Source organism: Phodopus roborovskii, unplaced genomic scaffold (genome assembly GCF_943737965.1).
Source record: "Phodopus roborovskii unplaced genomic scaffold, PHOROB, whole genome shotgun sequence".
In the NCBI taxonomy this organism is placed as follows: Eukaryota; Metazoa; Chordata; class Mammalia; order Rodentia; family Cricetidae; genus Phodopus; species Phodopus roborovskii.
This window is the reverse complement of record NW_026125577.1, coordinates 1,766,345-1,784,825: the sequence shown is the minus strand read 5'-3', so window position 1 is coordinate 1,784,825 and position 18,481 is coordinate 1,766,345. Positions and strand designations below refer to the sequence as shown.

Sequence of the window (18,481 nt, the reverse complement as noted above, 5' to 3'; positions counted from 1 at the left end):
ACCGACGTGGCTGGGAATGAATGCTTTAGTGAGATACCGAGTGGCCCGTGTCGGTAAGAGTCCTCGAAGTAGAATCCTGTTTCCATGTAAAACGCGTGGCATGGTTCCTTGGTTCCTCTGTTGTTTCCTGGGACTGGAGCTGGAAGCCGGTCCGCAGAGAGGCTTGGCCGTGGGGTAGTCGTGGGCTCAGTGCATCGGGTTCTGACACTGGGGCGAAGTTAGTGATGAGCAAGGCTGTCTTGCAAGCTCTTGCAAGCTTGCGCGTGTAAATTAATCGGAGATTTCTAATGCAGGTGCTTAATCGTGCTTTTCAGGCATTCCCTGTATTTGGAGAAGAAAATGCTTCAGCTCCGGGAATGAGCCTGCAGAAAGCAACCGGGTGACGCCGATGCTGCGGCATCTTATATATAAAATAAAGTCTACAGGTCCTATCACTGTGGCTGAGTACATGAAGGAGGTTTTGACCAATCCAGTCAAGGTAAACACAGGGGAGCACAAGACAGGAAGGGTGTATGCATCGAGGAGCTCTAAGGTCCTGAGGGTCAGCAGAGGATGAGCAGTCTCCGAAATCCTTGGGATGTAGTTTAATCTGCCACTTGATCAGGCCGCATTAATTCAAGGACATTGCCAATACAGAGGTCAGGGCAAATTTCTGTGGTGTTTCGGTGTCACAGAATGTGGTTGGAATTTCGTGAGCTAAAGATGATTTCCTGAGGGGGCTGTTGGAAGGGAACGCTATCTGCATAAGGTTGGCCTTGAACTTGCAGGGAAGGTCTTTGTGTGTGTGTGTGTTTTTTTTTTTTTTTTTCTTCCGAGTGCTGGGATTCTAGATGATCAACTGCCTGGTTTTAGGAAAGCTTTGATTGAGACATTCTTTTCTTTCTTTCTTCCTTCCCCTTCCTTTCTTTCTTTCTTTCATTTTTTTTTTTTTTTTTTTTTTTTTTTTTGAGACGGGGGTTTTTCTGTGTAGCTTGTAGAGCAGGCTGGCCTCGAACTCAGAGATCTGCCTGCCTCTGTCAGCCTCCCTAGTGCTGGGATTAAAGGCGTGGACCACCACTGCCTTCCAGTGAGCCCATTCTTGAAAGTTAAGTTTATGGTCTAACTTGGGATATGAAGATAGTAAGAGTTAGACATGGTAATTAAACCTTCTAGTTAGAGTAATGATAGACTTTTTTTTTTTTTGCATTAGATTTAGTTTGGGGTTGGAAGTGTTAGGAGAGGTCAGTGAATATGCATTTGAGTAAACTGAACTGATGAGGATTCCAGGAGAACTAAAAATGGAAGAAAGTTTCGAATTGGCATTGAAGTAGACAAGCAAGGCCAGTTGCTTTTGTTTTTTGTTTTTTTTTTTTTTTTTGCTTTTTTTTTTTTTAAGAAAACCCACCTTTTTATTGAGATACATTAATCTTATAAAAATACATAAAGTTATTGGTATATAATTGAATGGATTTCTCTCTCTCTCACACACACACATACTTTCACACATAACACATCATTTATGTAAGTTGCACCATGGTCGAGAAATAGTATCACGAACAGGCAAGACTAGCTTGGGAGAGGAGGCTTCAGGGGGGTGATTAGAGTCTTCCTGTGCTGGACTGTGGGCGTGGGGAGAGGGCAGGGGGCGTAGGCATGAACATTGCAAGGCCCCAGCCCTTCTACATGAGGAATAATTGTTTTTATGAATTTTGAGAAATGACTACTATCATGTAAAATTTAGGTAAAGAATGTCTTTGTCTTGGCTATTTGAGAAGAACTTCCTTGGTAAATAGTCACATCACTGTCAGCACTGTATGCATTACTTAACATACTTAACATTTTGGAGGAGTAGTTTTGAAAGCCTTATTTGAAAATGAATCTTTTCCATTTCCCCCTTTCCTCAGGGATATTATGTACACCATGATATGCTTGGAGAAAAAGGAGACTTCATTACTTCACCTGAAATAAGTCAACTCTTTGGGGAGGTAATAACCAACATGTAGACTGTAAAAGGAATGAATGTTGTAAACACTTGAGAGTAGACCAACCTATGCTGATCTGTAATTGTGTGTGTGTGTGTGGGTGTGTGTGTATGATATTCATCAAATATGTAAAACTTTCAGAGGGAATGGTGGAGAGGACACTTGAAAAACCATAGACTTCAATGTAGAAAAAGAAATGGAGAGATATGAAGGAGCAAGGAAGGTAGAAAAGGTTTAAGAAGTGGAGAACTATATACAAAATGAGACTGGAAAGGGAGAGAGGGAAAAAAAAAGAAAGAAAGAACACAATGATCTCTGGCACTGCCAGCTGTGACTTAACCTGCTCACAGTAAGGTCTCTGTAAGAACCAGAACCATGGTTCCTGTATTTCCCTAAAAGTACCTTTGATGACTTAAGAATAGGAAATTGTACATAAACAGGTCTGAGAGACATTAATGACAACTAAGGGTAGTGTAATAATGTAGATCATGAGAGTAAGTAGAAACCTCTGTCCTTGTTTTCAAATGCTAGTACCTTTCTGTAAGTGACTGCTTATTTGTGTCATGAGGCCTTTTATAGAGGAAATGGGCTTAACAACATCTGCTCTGATAGTTAGCTGCCTATGCTATGTGTGTTGTAGCAATTCCAGTGAAGTTCCTGTGTGTGTGTGTGTGTGTGTGTGTGTGTGTGTGTGTGTGTGTGTGATCTATGCCTGTTTAAAGACAGACATACAATTATTTATAAATGTTTTGATTTTTGGTCTATAGCATGTATTTATGTAGTTTTACGCTGAGACACTTCAGTGTTTTTTTTTTTTTTTTTTTTCTTGTCATAGCTGCTGGGGATATGGTTTGTTAGTGAATGGATGACCTCTGGGAAAAACACAGCTTTCCAGCTGGTGGAACTGGGTCCAGGTCGGGGGACCCTCACTGGAGATGTTTTGAGGGTAGGTAATAAAAGATTGTCTCTAAGTCTTGAAGGTTAGTCTTTCTGTCTCCGACTGAGTGTGGAAATTTCACTTATCTTCTGGGCTTTTAGCCCTACTTCCCAAATCTTATATTTGTTAGTAAAATACAATGTTGGAGTTTTATTACGTATTATTGTCTGTAAACTTAAAAAATGGAGGGATGATGTACATGTTAAAAATATAAAATGCTTGGGTGATGTCATTTATGCCTTCACCTTTGAGTTGCTAAAAATGGGTAAGAAGTGTGTAAAAAACTATTGTGTAGTGTAGGGAAAATGGAAAATATGTTTTAATCCCAGGGTCAGTCAAGTTATGGGTACCATTTAATTTGATTCTGAGGATACAGTCTCATCATGTCCCAGACGTTTATTTTTTTCTGAGACAGGGGTTCTTTGTGTAGATTTGGACTCTGTTCTGGAACTCTCTCTGTAGACCAGGCTGGCCTCAAACTCACATAGATCCTCCTGCCTCTGCCTCCCAAGTGTTGGGATTAAAGGCGGGCATTACCACTGCCTGTCAATATTTTATTTCCTTGGACATTTAAAAAACTTTTGATCTGAAACATTGTGTGGCTGCTAAATCTTTTAATTTTTGATAGTAAATTATTATTAAGAAGCCATGTTGTAGTTTATTTTATATATAAATGATGTTTATTACTTCTAATAGGTATGTTCTTTCATGTTACTGGAGAATGACTTGGGTCAGGGCTAAATTTCTAAAATGAATACTCTTGTGATATGACTGGTTGTGGTGAGAAGTCAGAAACCCCTGTCTCCTTGACACATTGTTTGCCATTGTGTGGTGCATTAGCCCCCTTAGGCTTATATATTTGAATGCTTGGTCACCAGTTGGTAGAACTGTTTGGAAGATTAAGAGACCTTGTTAGAACAGGTGTGTCACTTGGCAGTGGGTTTGAGGTTTCCAAAGCCCACACTAGGCCCAGTCTCAACTCTGTCTCCAACTTGTGGATAAGATATAAGCCATGGCTCCAGCATCAGGTATTCCTGTCTGCTGCCATGATTCCCACCATAATGGTCATGGCCTCACCCTCTGTATTCTATCCCCCAGATAGCACTTTCTTTTCTAAGTTGTCTTGGCTATTGTCACAGCCGTAGTACAGTAACTAAGACACAGTGTTCTCTTTTTGTTTTAGGTGTTCAGTCAGCTTGGGTCTGTGCTAAAAAACTGTGACATTTCAGTACACCTAGTAGAGGTGAGCCAAAAATTAAGTGAGATTCAAGCATTGACACTGACTGAGGAGAAGATCCCTTTGGAGAGAGATGCTGAATCCCTGGTGTATATGAAAGGGGTCACCAAATCTGGGATTCCAGTCTCCTGGTACCGAGATCTGAAGGATGTTCCTAAAGGTATAATTTTTCATTGATTAAAGGCTCAGAACTGCTCACAGCAGTGACAGCTGACCAACCTTTTATTGCAGTTTAGCCGTTAGTGCTTCCAAGTCCTTTATTTGAAGTGAATAGCTGACTTTTCCTTTTCTAGCAAAAAAAAAAAAAAAAAAAAAAAAAAAAAAACAAAAAAACAAAAAAAAAACAAAAAAAGTTATAAAAGAAGATTGTAGAACATTAAGCAGTGGTATATTTCATATTGTTTTATAGAAAGCAAACCAAACAAAAATCCAAAATGGAAATCTCTGTACTTTATAGTATTTCCTTTTAGCTAGGATAGCACTCATGATGCAGTGGCCTATGATAAATTTTTTGAATCTGAGATAGTGGGTTTCTCCGCCAATGCAATAAGTCAAATCAAACAGAATTAGTAAGACCATGTTTAATCTATGCAAAGCAACTCCAGGGGGAGTAGGAGAGAAGTCATGTGGCAGCTCTTAAGTACTCTATAGGCATGGTCTCCAGTAGGTGGGGTGGGGTAACCAGCTCTTAGTGGGTTTTTTAGGCCAGGTTTGGAATGGGAGGAGTGCGGCCTGAGTTCCCAGCTGAACATCTGGGTAGGGCTTGGATACCCCCCACAGAGAGTCCCAACAGCATGGGCTGAAGAAAGTGGTAGTCATTAGTCTCTTGAAAAATCTTTACTTGTCCAAAGGCAAGTGAGGTGTGGGGATAAAACAGCCTAGAGTCTTTGACAGCATGGAGGTAAGATCTCCAACAAGATACCCAAAGCTGTTTCTGGTCTTAGGTTTCTCAGATATTATATGAAGTTCACTTCCTTTTCAGCTAACCCATTTGAGGCTTGTCAGTTTTAGGAACTTAATGAAGAAGAGTTAGCTGATCCTGGGCTATTTCTGTTCTCAGGTCATTATGTAGAAACTGAGGAGTAATGGTCTCTTTTGTATGCTGTTTACAGTGAGTTTTCCATAGAGCTGTTGGTTTTCAACCTGTGGGTGGTGACCCCTTAGCGATTGCATGAGCTTTTCACAGGGGTCATATATCAGCTCTTCTGCATATCAGATATTTATGTTATGATTCATAAGAGTAACAAATTACAGTTATGAAGTAGCATAGAAACTAATTTTATGGTTGGGGTCAGCACATGAGGAACTGTATTAAAGGGTCACAGCATTGGGAAGGTTGAGAACCACTCCCAAGTCCCAGTGCTGAAGAATGAATTGGGCACCTTCTTTTTTTATGGCTAATGTTCAATGGAATTGTGTTGAAATGCCAAATCACTAATTTTCTTGTATTTTTAAATAGGATACAGCTTTTATCTCGCACATGAGTTTTTTGATACGCTCCCCGTGCATAAATTTCAGGTATTGATGGAAATGCTGTGTTTGTGATAAAGCAAAGCTGTGGAGTGTGCGAGTGAGTTGATGGTGCTTGCCCACTGCTTGCTCAAGTCAGCGTTATGTGGGATGTTTGTGAATATGAACGACCGAGAACCAAACATGAAACATTGCCCAGAACCTTTATTCTCCTGGGGAAGTGACCATGAATCTTAGTTTTGGGATAAAGGCATAAGAAAGCGTATGGTGGTGAATGGCTTCGTCACCGCACATTTATTTGTCTGGGCAAGTCTGTCAGCCCCATCTATGGCAACTCCTGAAGCTAAGAGTAAACCCATTCATGTGGTGTACTCATTCATTCCACATGGCTCGCTTGCTCAGCCTGAGTCTGCTTTCCTGTGCAGCCCAGCAGTGCTTGCTTCCTTCTCCAGCTCTCTTTATTATGTACACAAACAGCACATTTTAAGAGGTTGTAAATGTTTGTTTTTATGTATTTTGTTTAGAAAACACGTCAAGGATGGAGAGAAGTGCTTGTTGATATCGACCCACAAGTTTCTGATAAACTGAGGTTCGTCTTGGCACCTTGTACAACCCCAGCAGAAGCCTTCATACAAGTACGGATTTGAGTTTTTCTTTTGTTGATGCAGAGTCGTCTAGCCATCTTCTTAGTTGTCATTTTAGCTTCTTCCCAGTGGGAGTGCTGGTGGCACGTGAGGTGCTTTGCAGTAACAGCCACAATACAGTCCAGACATAGAATCAGGATGGGCTGAAGGTGCCTCTTGCATGTCATCTTATTGCTATGGAGGAAGACAGAGTGTTTACCCAGCCAAGTGCCTCTTATGATAACTGCTGCCATGTGATCTACTTTATAGGGAAGATCCCCTCTCTGGGCAGGGTATTTACTGAGCACCCTGTTTTGCTCTGGGTGTTCATTAGGTACATGTTACTGTCATCACTGGGCCACAGCACAGCTGTTGAGTCATATGAGAACCCAGACCTACCTTTGATCCCACACTGTGGACAGATTAACTGCTGCTTTCTGTTGTCTGTAAGGATTGGTTCCCTGAGCTTTCTATCTTTGGACTGTGCTTTACTTCTTAAAAATATTTATTTTTTATATATTGGTGTTTTACCTGTGTGTCTGTGTGAGGGTGTCAGTTTCCCCCTGACATAGCTCTGAGATGCTATGTGGGTGCTGGGAATCAAAACAAGGTTCTCTGGAAGGACATCCAGTGCTCCTAACTGCTGAGCCATCCCTTTAGTTACAGGACTATGTATAAAGGTCCCAAAACAGTGTGTTCATCTCAGGGATATCTGAGCTTTATAGCACCTCCTTTTTATTCCCTCTTCTCTACCCCAGAAAAATGTTTTACTTTCTAGCTCTTAAGAATTTCCTAAAGTTTTCAGTTTTAAAAACAAGTTTTTGAAAATATACCTATTTGTTTTCTTCACAAAGTGTAAGTTGGAACATCAGATTAAATACTTGTGAGTTTTCATATTCTATGAAATTCTGTCTGAATGACAAACATTTATAAAGCTACCAAAGTGCCATCTCCTCTCCCTGAAGTCACTCTGCCCCTGGGAGTAGTCTTTTGCAATTCTTGACTAGCATTCTCTTAAGAGAAGCTTGGGCTGTCCTTTAAGTGGGGTCCTCGGGGTGCCACCTGTGGTGAAGATCAGTCTGAGGTGCTATGTGTTATTCTTTTGCTGCAGCTATTGCCAATGAAACATGAACTCAAGACTCAACGCGCCCACATGGAGTTTATTGGTGGAGAGAAAAGAAAGGGGGGTAGCTGGTGGCCAACCAAAAGCAGGAGAGAGAGGGTGGGGGTGTGGGGCCCTTGCTTAAAAAGGGAAACTTGCGTATGGGTAATGGAATCCCCTACACAGCCCCGTAGCCATGACATGGCCATGCCTGTCCCATCCATCGTTAGGGGGCGGGGTCAGCAGAATGCCAGTTTCCAACATTCCCACCTCTTATTAAAAAGGGGGGGGGGCTTGGGCATGGCAGGTTAGGGAATAGAGATATTGAGTTCCCAAGACTGCTTCCTACTGACCTGGGGGCTTTGATCATCTTTGGGGGACCTGAGAAAGCCAAGGTGCTCCTACATCCTAGTAGCTGGTTGTTTCATCGCAGTCCTGACGGTATGGAACTCTGGCATCTCTTTGAGACCTGGCAAGATGTTAGTGAGAGCAGAGGAAAAGGTTAAGATCAGAAAAAAAAGTTTTTTCTTAGGTCCTAGGAGTACTTATGGGAGAATTGTTAGATAGGGACGGGCTCCCGAGAGGGTCCCAAGAAGGAAGTCCCAAGGCTAGGAAGAAGTTGAGTAATATTTATTTGGTGTGAATCTGACCTGTTTAAAGTGGGGCTCCCACCCAATTCGGCTCCCTAGAACTTACAAGAATCCTTTGAGTTTGTGAAAACATAAATATTAGACACATTAGCAGCATACTCATGTTAGAAATGTTACCTTTACTTAGGAGTCACAAGTATTTGATGATTTGTGTCTCTAGATCCGTGGTTTTTGGCTGGTGTTCCTGTAACAACAGCTAATCGGTTAGATTAGAAATTTTGAATGGGTTATTGAGGAATATATAGAGAGGGGATTGATGAGGGGTATATTTAGAAGTAGGAGAGTTTAGATTAGCCTGAGAACAGGAAGGAGAGCATGAGTTTCCCAGTCTGGCAGGGTGAGGTTACAGGAGTGAATCCTTAATCTTCTAGAATAGGAGGCAGTGTAGTTGATCTCGGTGTCCTCCGAAGCTTAAGGGAACAGGGTCCTGTTGTAGTTTTGTATATGAGGGATGAGTTTTGGGTGGAGAAGGGTTTGAGGTGGGATACATAAATCCAGTGGGAAAGGCCCTCAAGCTTAGCAGCTGTTGGAGTGGCAAGGATTACCTTGAAGGGGCCCTGCCATTTAGGGGAAAGAGGTGAGGGGCATTGGTCTGGGGGAGAGAGAAGGACCTGCTCCCCAATGTTAATTGGTAATGTACAGGGGTTGGCGCATGGTTGAGGCAGGGAGTGGTCAGTAAATTTCCATAGGAGGGAACGGAACAGAGATGATGAAGTAAGGGTGTAAGCAGGTGGTCAGGGAGATGTGACAGTTCTGAAAGTGAGAGACCAGGTGTTAGAACTGGCCTCCCATATACAAGTTCAAAGGGTGAGATGAGAAGGGGTTGTTTGGGGAGGGCCCTAAGCCTGAATAAAGCCAGAGGCCAGAGCTTTACCCAGTCAAGGTGAAGTTCCTGAGACATTTTGACAAGAACACTTTTTAAGGAACAGTTAGAATGCTGTATCTTCCCTGAGGACTGGGGGTGATAGGGGATATGGAAATGCCAAGGGATGTTGAGAGCTTTAGATAAGATTTATGAGATCTGAGAGGTGAACTCAGGACCATTGTCTGACTGAAGAGAAGCTGGAATTCTAAACTGTGGAATGACTTCCCTGAGAAGGGTGTCAGAGACTGTCTGAGCTTTCTTGTTAGTAGTTGGAAAAGCTTCCACCCACCCTGAGAAGGTATCAACAAATACCAGGAGATATTTGACCCGTCTGACTATGGGCATGTGGGTAAAGTCAAGTTGCCAATCAGTCCCTGGGAGGGAGCTCCTGGCCTGGTGGGTAGGAAAAGGGAAGCTACAATACCTGGAGTTAGGACCTGACGTCTGACAGGTTTTACAAGAGGCAGTGATAGTTTTTAAGTCCTCAGGAGTGGGCTGGAGGTGTAAGCCTTGACAAAATGAGAAAGAGCCTTGCTGTTAGGATGAAAGAGCTGGTGTAAATAGGACAGAATTTGTCAAGTATTAGGAGGTGACTGTGAGGATGTGGGTTGTAGTGTCAGGACTCCCTGTGGTGGGTGTGGTGAGTGTGGGCTTCTGAGGGCTGTAGCTTTAGCTGCTTCATCAGCCCAATTGTTTCCCTTAGAGATAATGGAGCTGTCAGTCTGATAAGACTGGCAGTGAATAATCCCTATAGCTTTGGGGATGTGGGAGGCCTTTAACATGGCGGTAATATGACCTGAGTTAGTTATGGATCCTCCTTTTGTAGTAAGCAGCTCCCCCCACCCCCCCACCCTCCCACCCCCGCTCTTTCAAGATAGCAGCATGGGACAGGAGGATGTGAAAGGCATATTTGGAGTCTATGTAAACATTTAGGGTTTGTCCCTGTGCTAATTGGAAGGCACGGGTGAGGGCTATTAATTCAGCCTGCTGGTTAGTAGTATGGGCAGGTAGTGCCTGTGCCTACTCCCTGGTATCTGACACTCTGACATAGCCTGCTCTATGGGTCCCCTCATGTAGAAAGGAGCTGCCATCTGTGTACCAGGTATAGGTGGCCTGAGGTAGCATGCCCTTCCGTATGTGTGAAGGGTGGGGCAATAGTTCCTCTAGGGATTCAATGCAGGAATGAGATGGGGAATAGTTTAGGGCTTTGTTATCTCTCCCATGGTACACCTTAAAGGCTACTCTTAAAGCTTCTGCCTGTGAGATTAGGGGTCCTAGTTCCAAACTTTTAAGTTTACCCCTGAGGAAAGAAAAAAAAAAATTCATAAGGAGTTGCCTCCCCTGTGACCTCTCAGGGTCTTGGTTAGAATACTGTAAGAAGGCCTGTGTAAGGCATTCTAAGAACTGAGAGGGATTTTCTGTTTTGTCCTGAACTACCTCTAGAATTTTTTGATAGTTTATTGGCTTTAGGGCAGCCTTACAGAGACCAGTCATGAGGCAGGTTGTAAACTGGTCTCTAGCCAGAATTCCCCCTGGAGTGTTGTAATCCCAATTAGGCTCATTTTCTGGAACAGCCTCTGGCCCAGTAGGGTGAGCTGCCAGAATTTGATGAACTTCATCTGCATATGCTTTAGCCTGCTCCCAAACTCGTCTGTGTTCCTCAGGTAGTTGGTTAAGATCATGTATATATATATATATATATATATATATATATATATATATATATATAACTGTTTTATAAAGGTGGTTGGGTTAGAGGTATAGGAACCCAGTCTATGTTGTACCTGAGAAAGTTCTGATAGGGAGAAAGGGACATGCACTTTAACCAGACCATCCACTCTGGCCACTTCTCGCAAGGGGAGAACTGTAGCTGGCTTGGCTTTGGTGGGTTGAGAACATGAGGTGGTCCAAGAGTGGGTAACAGGGGTGTGAAAGTAGGTGCAAGCGTTGGGCCTTTAGAGCCACCCAGTGTTGGAAAGGAAGGAGTTGAAGAGGAAGGAGAAGCAGAAGAGGTAGTTGAATGTTGAGGACGGAGCGGTGGATGTTCATTAGCAGGGTCTAAGTGGAGGTTTCTCCAGGTTCAGCTTTCATGGCTAGAAGGACATGAGAAGGAGAGGAGGAAGAGGAAAGAGAGTGTTTAGCAGAGAGATAAAGCTTGGATATATGGTAACTCCTTCCATCTACCTGTTCGCTGGCAGTAATTTGAAAAATCTCGTAAAATATTGGGATCTAGAGATCCATTACGTGGCCAATTTGACTTATTTTCTAGAGGATATCTAGGCCATTTCTCAGTACAAAGGTAAATGAGTCTGGGTGCCTTAACAAATAGCATTAAGTGAAAGGGTTTTTAATTTTCTACTAGGCATCCTAGTGGAGTGGATGGGATTATTAACTTGGTTGGTTTATTTCCCATGGGTGAAGCAAAAACTGGCAAATCAGTCTTGGAACTCATCAGCTCAAGAATGTGACCAAGGGCAAGGTGCCTGATAAGCAGGAATGGCAGAGCATTATCCGAAGCTTGTCAGCGCGAAAACGTTGCCAAGGCCTTCTGTGGCCAATGAGGACTCAGCAGTCCGAAGTCAGGAAGGCTTGAAGCCAGAATCAGATATACCGCCCAATGAGGGTGATTTTTTAATTCACCCGTGGGAAATGTACCAGACCCTAAGGAAACAAGTTACAGTGAAAGAGGGTACCTTACTGAATTGTAGCTGGTGTGGGATGGCATTTCCAGTGAACGGGTGGATGGAAGTGGATTGCTAGTTTGGAATTAGGATCCCTGAGTGCCTCTGGCTGGCCGTCCACCATCAGGTGGCCGACAAGTTCTCCAGGAGGGCCTGATCGAGTTTCAGGGCACCAAAATTTTCTTTTATTACAGTTATAGGAATAAAAGCTGGAGGAGGGGGCGCCCGAGTGAGGGTCCCAAGTGAGTGGGGTCCCAAAGTAAGGGACCACATGGGCGAGTGTAGCATGTTCCATAGTTTATTTAGAAAGGGGAGTGAGGGGGAAGGGAAGAGACATAGAGACACCGAAAACAGAAGACAGAGAGAGAGAGAGAGAGAGAGAGAGAGAGAGAGAGAGAGGTAGGAGCTGGAAGGCAAAAGAGAGCATAAATTGGCAGGGGTCTGACTTTTAAAGGGGTCCTTTACACCTAGTACTCATGGAACCCTGGGTTGACCAGAGTTCTGCCTGAGTGCATTCTGCCAGGTGACAGGGGCAGGCCAGCATAATGCCTAAATCCTTACAATATGAGTATCAGTAAGGTTACCTGAGGCTTGCTGGCAGATGCCTCACGAGGCTGGCTTTGTGATTTTCTTAGCTACATTGGTTTATCTAATACTATTAGGGCTAAATGTTTATTATTTTACTGAATCCACACTATAGGCCGAGTGTATGTTTTATCAGAACACAGACAGAAATGTTGTCTGTCATTGAGCAGTAGGAATTGCTGAGGTCTAACCCTACACCAAGTCTGTGGCTCCACATCTCTTGTGCTTGCCTCATCATTGGTGGAGACGTCACTGTAGGTCATTGTTTTGTTTTCAGGGTGTTAGAGAGAGTAAAGGATGGTGGTTTCCATAGTGAAGATAGCAAAATTTCACAAGCTTGTCACTAGTTTATGAGCCAGTGCTTGTAGATGCAGACACTACTGGAATGCTTTTCTGCCTTCACAGAAGGTAGCATAGTTGCTGAATCTGATTTAATTGGGTTCTTAGAAGTGGAACTTTTGACAGTATCTTTTGAGTCCCTGTTAATATTAGGTGGTGTTCCCTCATGTATATAATCCATTGAACTGTTTTCTTATATTAATATAGGAAAGTGCTTTTATAATAAAATGATACTGCACTTGACCATGTGGGAGGCTCAGAGTACATATGCCTTTAAAAAAATAAAATATTGAAATGTCTACAAACTTAATGTCCAACAGGAAAGAACCATGTTCTGTGTAATGAAAGGATGTCATGGGAAACACTGTCTAGACCATGTTCACATTGAATTTGTTATAACTAAGAAATGTTCAACTTGTAGGAGTGTGAAAAACTCTTAAGAAGACAGTTTTTTCAAGTGATGTATTATGATTCCTTCACCAGCATGATGAGCAAAGGGACCATGTGGAAGTATGTCCTGATGCTGGGGTTATTATACAGGAACTTTCCCAACGCATTGCATTAACTGGAGGTGCTGCCCTGATTGCTGACTACGGCCATGATGGAACAAAGACAGACACCTTCAGAGTATGTATCACACAGGGGTATGCTTCATCAGAATTTCATTGCTAGATCCACTGAAGAGTTGTCTTAGCTTGGTTTTTATGGTGCCTAACTTTGTTGTATTCATTTTAGAAAGAATGTTAATTATGCTGTTATAATTACCCCATATTCTGAATCTTACCATCATTGTTCCTTAGTCAGAGCCTAGATATGCATAGAGTCAAGGGAAACAGAATACAAATTTTGGGAAAGATTTTCTTCATATTAACATTTTAGCCCTGCCTTCATTTAGGAAAAAAAAAAAAAAAAAAAGCAAAAGTACCTAGCCATTGAAATCAAACTATTTTAACATCTTTTTCTTTCCAGGTATTTTCTTTCACCCTTCCTAATCATTCTTTCTAAATGTTTTTTTTTAAAAATATGACAATATGTTTAAATATGTTGAATATTCTTTAATAGAAATATGTTTAACTAAAGGCTATTACTCATTTTCTGGATAAATGGTTCTTTGTTTATAACTTCATTATTGTTAAGAATTCTTAGCTTGGAGAACATGTCAACAATGATGGCCTCTAGCCTCCCTCCAGGACTATAGTAGAGCAGGCCTGGATGGAGTACACTCCCATATTCTCAGGTGGTTTTGAGTCTGTGATTGACAGGTACATTTTGTAAAATACCACCTAGACTCTGATAACTGGAACTAGCCACAGCATCAGTGGAAATGTTAGTTTTAGGATAAAGGTAACATCTTCAGCCATTCCAACTTTGTATATTCTATTGGGTTTTCCATGTATCACCTTGTTTGAAGGAAGGCTGTCATTGCCTAGAGTTAAACCACAGACTTAGGCCATACTTTTCTTTTTAACATTGGCAGTGTAAAAAAATGTATTTGTAGGACATCCTTTCTTTAATCTCGATAAATTTTAACTAAAACAGTCAAGCTATTCTTTATACTCAAGGGATTTTGTGGACACCAGCTTCATAATGTCTTAATTGCTCCGGGAACAGCTGATCTGACAGCAGATGTTGACTTCAGTTACCTGCACAGAATAGCACAAGGGAAAGTAGCCGCTCTGGGTCCTGTAGAGCAACGGACATTTTTAAAAAACATGGGCATTGACATCCGGCTGAAGGTAATGGTCTATCTCACAAACACTAAATATCTTCATTTAAAATTTATTTACAAATGATGTAACAGACTTTGAAGATCCCCCATGGAAGGCTTCACTCTCCCCTGGGGAGCAGAAGGGGGATGGGATTGGGGGGCATGGGAGGATGGGAAGGAGAGGGAACTGGGATTGATATGTAAAATAAAATTGTTTCTAATTTAAATTTTAAAAAGTTATTTAGAGGAAGCTCTACTGGCTCAATGCTGTTGTAGTGAGCAGGTCCTGTTGTGGTCTTGGCAGAAGTGAGAGCTGGGGTGTAGTATAGCTTGCTAGGTTTCTATATGAGGTTGAGGCTCCCAAGGACACCACAATCATGGGTATGAACCTGGGATATCTGCTAAAGATGCAGATGTGCACATTTGGGCCACAGCTATAAGCACCCCATGGTCACATGTGGGACACTGCTGTACTGCTCACTGAAGTCACTGTTAGTGCTGCAGTGGGGAAGCCTTTCTTCCAGTGACCTTTGTTAAAGACCTTTCCCCCTTCAGGTTCTTTTAGATAAAGCAGATGAGCCATCCAAGAAGCAGCAGTTACTTTGGGGCTATGACATGTTAATGAACCCTCAGAAGATGGGAGAAAGATTCAACTTCTTTGCCTTGCTACCCCATCAGAGACTTCATGATGCAAGTCAAGAAAGGAATGCCCACCAGTCAAAAACCCCCACATCATCTATTGCTGGGTTTGATGAACTTGTTTGGCAATGATATGTCAGCTGGGACTTTTTATTCCAGTGTGCTTTAAAAGATCAAAATAAAAGAAACTCATTTTGTATATTGAAGGTTGTAACGAGTACGGTTTTTCCGCCTGCTGCCCGGTCTTGTCCTGCTACCATGCCACCAGCCCCAAATAACACACAGAGACTCTGTATTTGATACAATACTGTTGGCCCGGTTACTTGTTACTTATCGGCTAGCTCTGCCTTTAATTATTAACCCATTTCTATGTATCTTCACATGGCCTTCTCTTACCGGGGAGGCGGCTGGCGTCCTGCTTTCTCCAGACTCTCCATCTTGACTCTCCTTACTACTTCCTATTTCCTCCTTGTCTCCTAGTCCCTCCTATCTTCCTTTCCTATTGGCCAACAGTGCTTTATTATTAACCAGTACGAGAAACATACAGAATGACATCTCCCATCATCTCCTCTTTTCTGTCTAAATAAAAAGAAGGGTTTTAACCTTAACATAGCAAAATATATTATACAACAGTTATCAAGTAAGAATCACAGTTAACAATATTTAGTCCATTAACATTTAGCAAGATTTGAAGAAAATATTTCATCATCTATTCTATCTTTGAGTGTCTAAAGTCTAAGTAACTTATCTTTAATCCTAACTAATGAAAACTATAACCATAACTATCTGTCTTCAACTCCTTCAAAGACCACAGAAGGATAATATATAAACTCTAGAAATGACAGAAACAACTCACTGCCTGGTCACCCGAAGTTGTTTTGTAATCTTCCATCTTCAGCCCATAGGCCATAGTGTGTCTGACAGACTCTCCAGTAAAGCAGAAAACTTTATACTGTCTTCTTGTATTGGCAGTTTGTCAGTCACTTTTCTCCGTGTCCTGCATACTGTCTCGAAGACTCTTCCATGAAGCAGGATCTCTGTAGCAATGTCCATCTTGAATCAGAAGTCACTTTTCTGTGGGTCCTGCATGTCCAGTTTATACAGCATAAAGTCAAACAGTCCAGACAAGAGCAGTATCTTGTCCAAATGGCTAGTCTTGCCATATTGGAAGTAAACTCCATAATGAGTTTCTTCAATGTCCATCTTCATCTTCCTTTCTGACGCAGGTGGTGTTGCCAGGAACATTTATGTCTCATTGTCAAGAAAAACCCTAAACCATTTTAAATGCCATATTCTGTAGGTCTTTGAAAGATTTGAAGAATTCCTATCTATCTTAAATACATCTCTGTGTATCTTGAAAACCCTAACTAAACTCTAAGCTTTGACTATCATAGGTAATTATCTATAATCTGTACTACATTATACATTACATTTCTAAATGAGCTATACAAACAAGAGGAGAAATATACATATGACAAAATTGACCTTAAATTGTATCAATAAATGAAAATCCATTCCAAAACAAACTATGCATATCTATATCATAATTCCCTTTTTACCTTTAAAAATAATTGGCTGTGATCACTACCCATTTATAACCAAGTACATTTAAATGAAACCAAACATTTATAAACAATATTTGGGAATTTGGGCGTCGTTCTTTCCAAACTACTTTCTGCTGATAGGGGGCGCTGTCATGGGGGATCCTGAGAAGTTGCAGAAATCTTGGCTGTAGTCTTTGAGGCTGCTTTGTCCAAGCTGTTTTGAATGTTGGATCATCAGCGACTGTTTCAGGGGGCCTGGCTTGATCAAACCACATTAGTCTGGAAGGAATCCATAGCTTTTCATTTTCTGTGGAAACAAAAATAGAAATCCTTTTCCCCAGTAACTTGTCCTTGAACTTAAATGTTGGAGTCAAAGCATTTTTAAAATATATAAATTGAATTAATCTAGCAGCATTTCCTTTATCAGTTGTTGTTATTTTCTCAGCAGTCAAACAATGTAGAGACAACACAATAGCATACAGTAACCAGATTCTCTCTGAGCTTTTCATCTTTACGTGGCTTTATTATTACTCTGTTTATTTTACTTTTTATTTTTTGAGACAGAGTTTCTCTATGTAACTCTTATCTGTCCTGGAATTCACTCTGCATACCAGGTTTACTTTGAAATCACAGAGATCTGCTTGCCTCTGTCTCCCAAGTGCTGGGATTAAAGGTGTGTGCCACCACACCCAGTTCCTCTTTGTCTCTTAAAAACCATTTTATTTTTTTTTTTCTCCCAAGCCTACATATATTTTAAAACACTGTAAACCTTTAGAGGTTTTTCTTAATATGACTCTGTCTTTACTGTAAATCTTTATCTTTTTCTGGCCATGAGTCTTTATCTGTTAAACAACAACATTGTTAAAATGAAAGTCATAGCTGTGTCAGCCGCGGTTTACCAAAGATGGTGGCGGGTACTTTTACCCACCAGCACGGAAAGCTGTGCTCACCGCCTTGGTCTGCGCTGCCACCCAGAAAGCATGTCTGTTTGTCTCTAGCAAAGCAGAGTTCAACTGAGAAAAATGCTGATACCAAGAAACCTTGCTTGTCTCTGTTCTGTTGCTTCTAAAACCCTTTTTTAAGCTTTTGTTAAATTTTAAGTGGAAGTTCTTATTAACCACGTGGGCGCCATTTGTTAGGCGTTCTGTTTTTCTGCCTGCCGCCGCTGGTCTTGTCCAGCAGCCACGCCGCCAGCCCCAAATAATACACAGAGACTCTGTATATGATACAATACTGTTGGCCCAGTTACTTGTTTCTTATCGGCTAGCTCTGTCTTAATTATTAACCCATTTCTGCTGATCTATGTATTTCTCTTACCGGGGAGCCGGCGGCATACTGCTTTCTCCAGACTCTCCATCTTGACTCTCCTTACTACTTCCTATTTCCTCCTTGTCTCCTAGTCCCTCCTATCTTCCTTTCCTATTGGCCAACAGTGCTTTATTATTAACCAGTACGAGAAACATACAGAATGACATCTCCCATCAGAAGGTAATGTCAATGTTCAAACTATCTCTTTGTAGTCAATAAAACAGACCCTTTTACATAAATACAATCAAAATGGTTGAACGTTAAAGGTTATAACTAACTCTTGGTACAACTATTTGCAACCTAGTGAAGTAGTTTATTTTGACATCCTTTAATCAGGCTGGTTGCTGTTTTCTATTTACTTTTTAAAAACACTGATGAGCACTGTTTGGCTTGTTGGAAACTGGAAGTAAGGTAAATGGCTATTTCCAGGGATCTGAGTCAACAGCTCTGGACAAAACTTTCAAAAGAGGGAAAAGCCATATATTCTGAAGAAGGATCTCTAAGATTCAGTAAATGGAAGAAGTCAGACAGAGTTTCTGATCCTGGTTTTGCTGAAGGAGACAATTCAGTGAATATAAGAGTATGACTTAGTTTTCTGTTCCGTGGTGTGCATAAGCAGAAAAAAATGAAGGACAGAAGAACTTGTAGGGAATCAGCAATAAATTCCCCAATCTGGATACAGGAATCAGAAGGTTTACAGATTTTGTGGATTCAAGTAAAGACTGATACTAAAGTTTTAATGATATAATAAAAGTCATAGTTTAAAAAAAAAAAAGAAAAAAGAAATCCCTGTGGCAACTCTGACTTGCACTGAAATGAGAGTTTAAGAGCA

At 41.5% G+C, this 18,481-nt stretch overlaps 1 protein-coding gene across 1 annotated transcript; it reads left to right on the top strand.

Annotated features, from left to right (window-relative positions):
• Positions 1–7: 7 nt before the first annotated feature.
• Ndufaf7 (NADH:ubiquinone oxidoreductase complex assembly factor 7) lies at positions 8–17,882 on the top strand. Its single transcript, XM_051177889.1, has 11 exons — positions 8–53; positions 315–478; positions 1,884–1,964; positions 2,797–2,907; positions 4,082–4,295; positions 5,595–5,653; positions 6,130–6,240; positions 12,934–13,077; positions 14,013–14,186; positions 14,714–15,004; positions 17,830–17,882. The coding sequence occupies exons 1-10, from the start codon at positions 17–19 to the stop codon at positions 14,927–14,929; spliced, it is 1,311 nt and encodes a 436-aa protein (XP_051033846.1). The 5' UTR covers positions 8–16; the 3' UTR covers positions 14,930–15,004; positions 17,830–17,882.
• The last annotated feature ends 599 nt before the right edge of the window (positions 17,883–18,481 follow it).

Bases quoted from the DNA above. Each gene is read 5' to 3' on its own strand.
- Ndufaf7 (XM_051177889.1), top strand. From the start codon at position 17: ATGAATGCTTTAGTGAGATACCGAGTGGCCCGTGTCG. The intron at 2,908-4,081 runs GTAGGTAATAAA...TTTTTGTTTTAG, and splicing joins TCACTGGAGATGTTTTGAGG to GTGTTCAGTCAGCTTGGGTC. The intron at 6,241-12,933 runs GTACGGATTTGA...TTCCTTCACCAG, and splicing joins CAGCAGAAGCCTTCATACAA to CATGATGAGCAAAGGGACCA.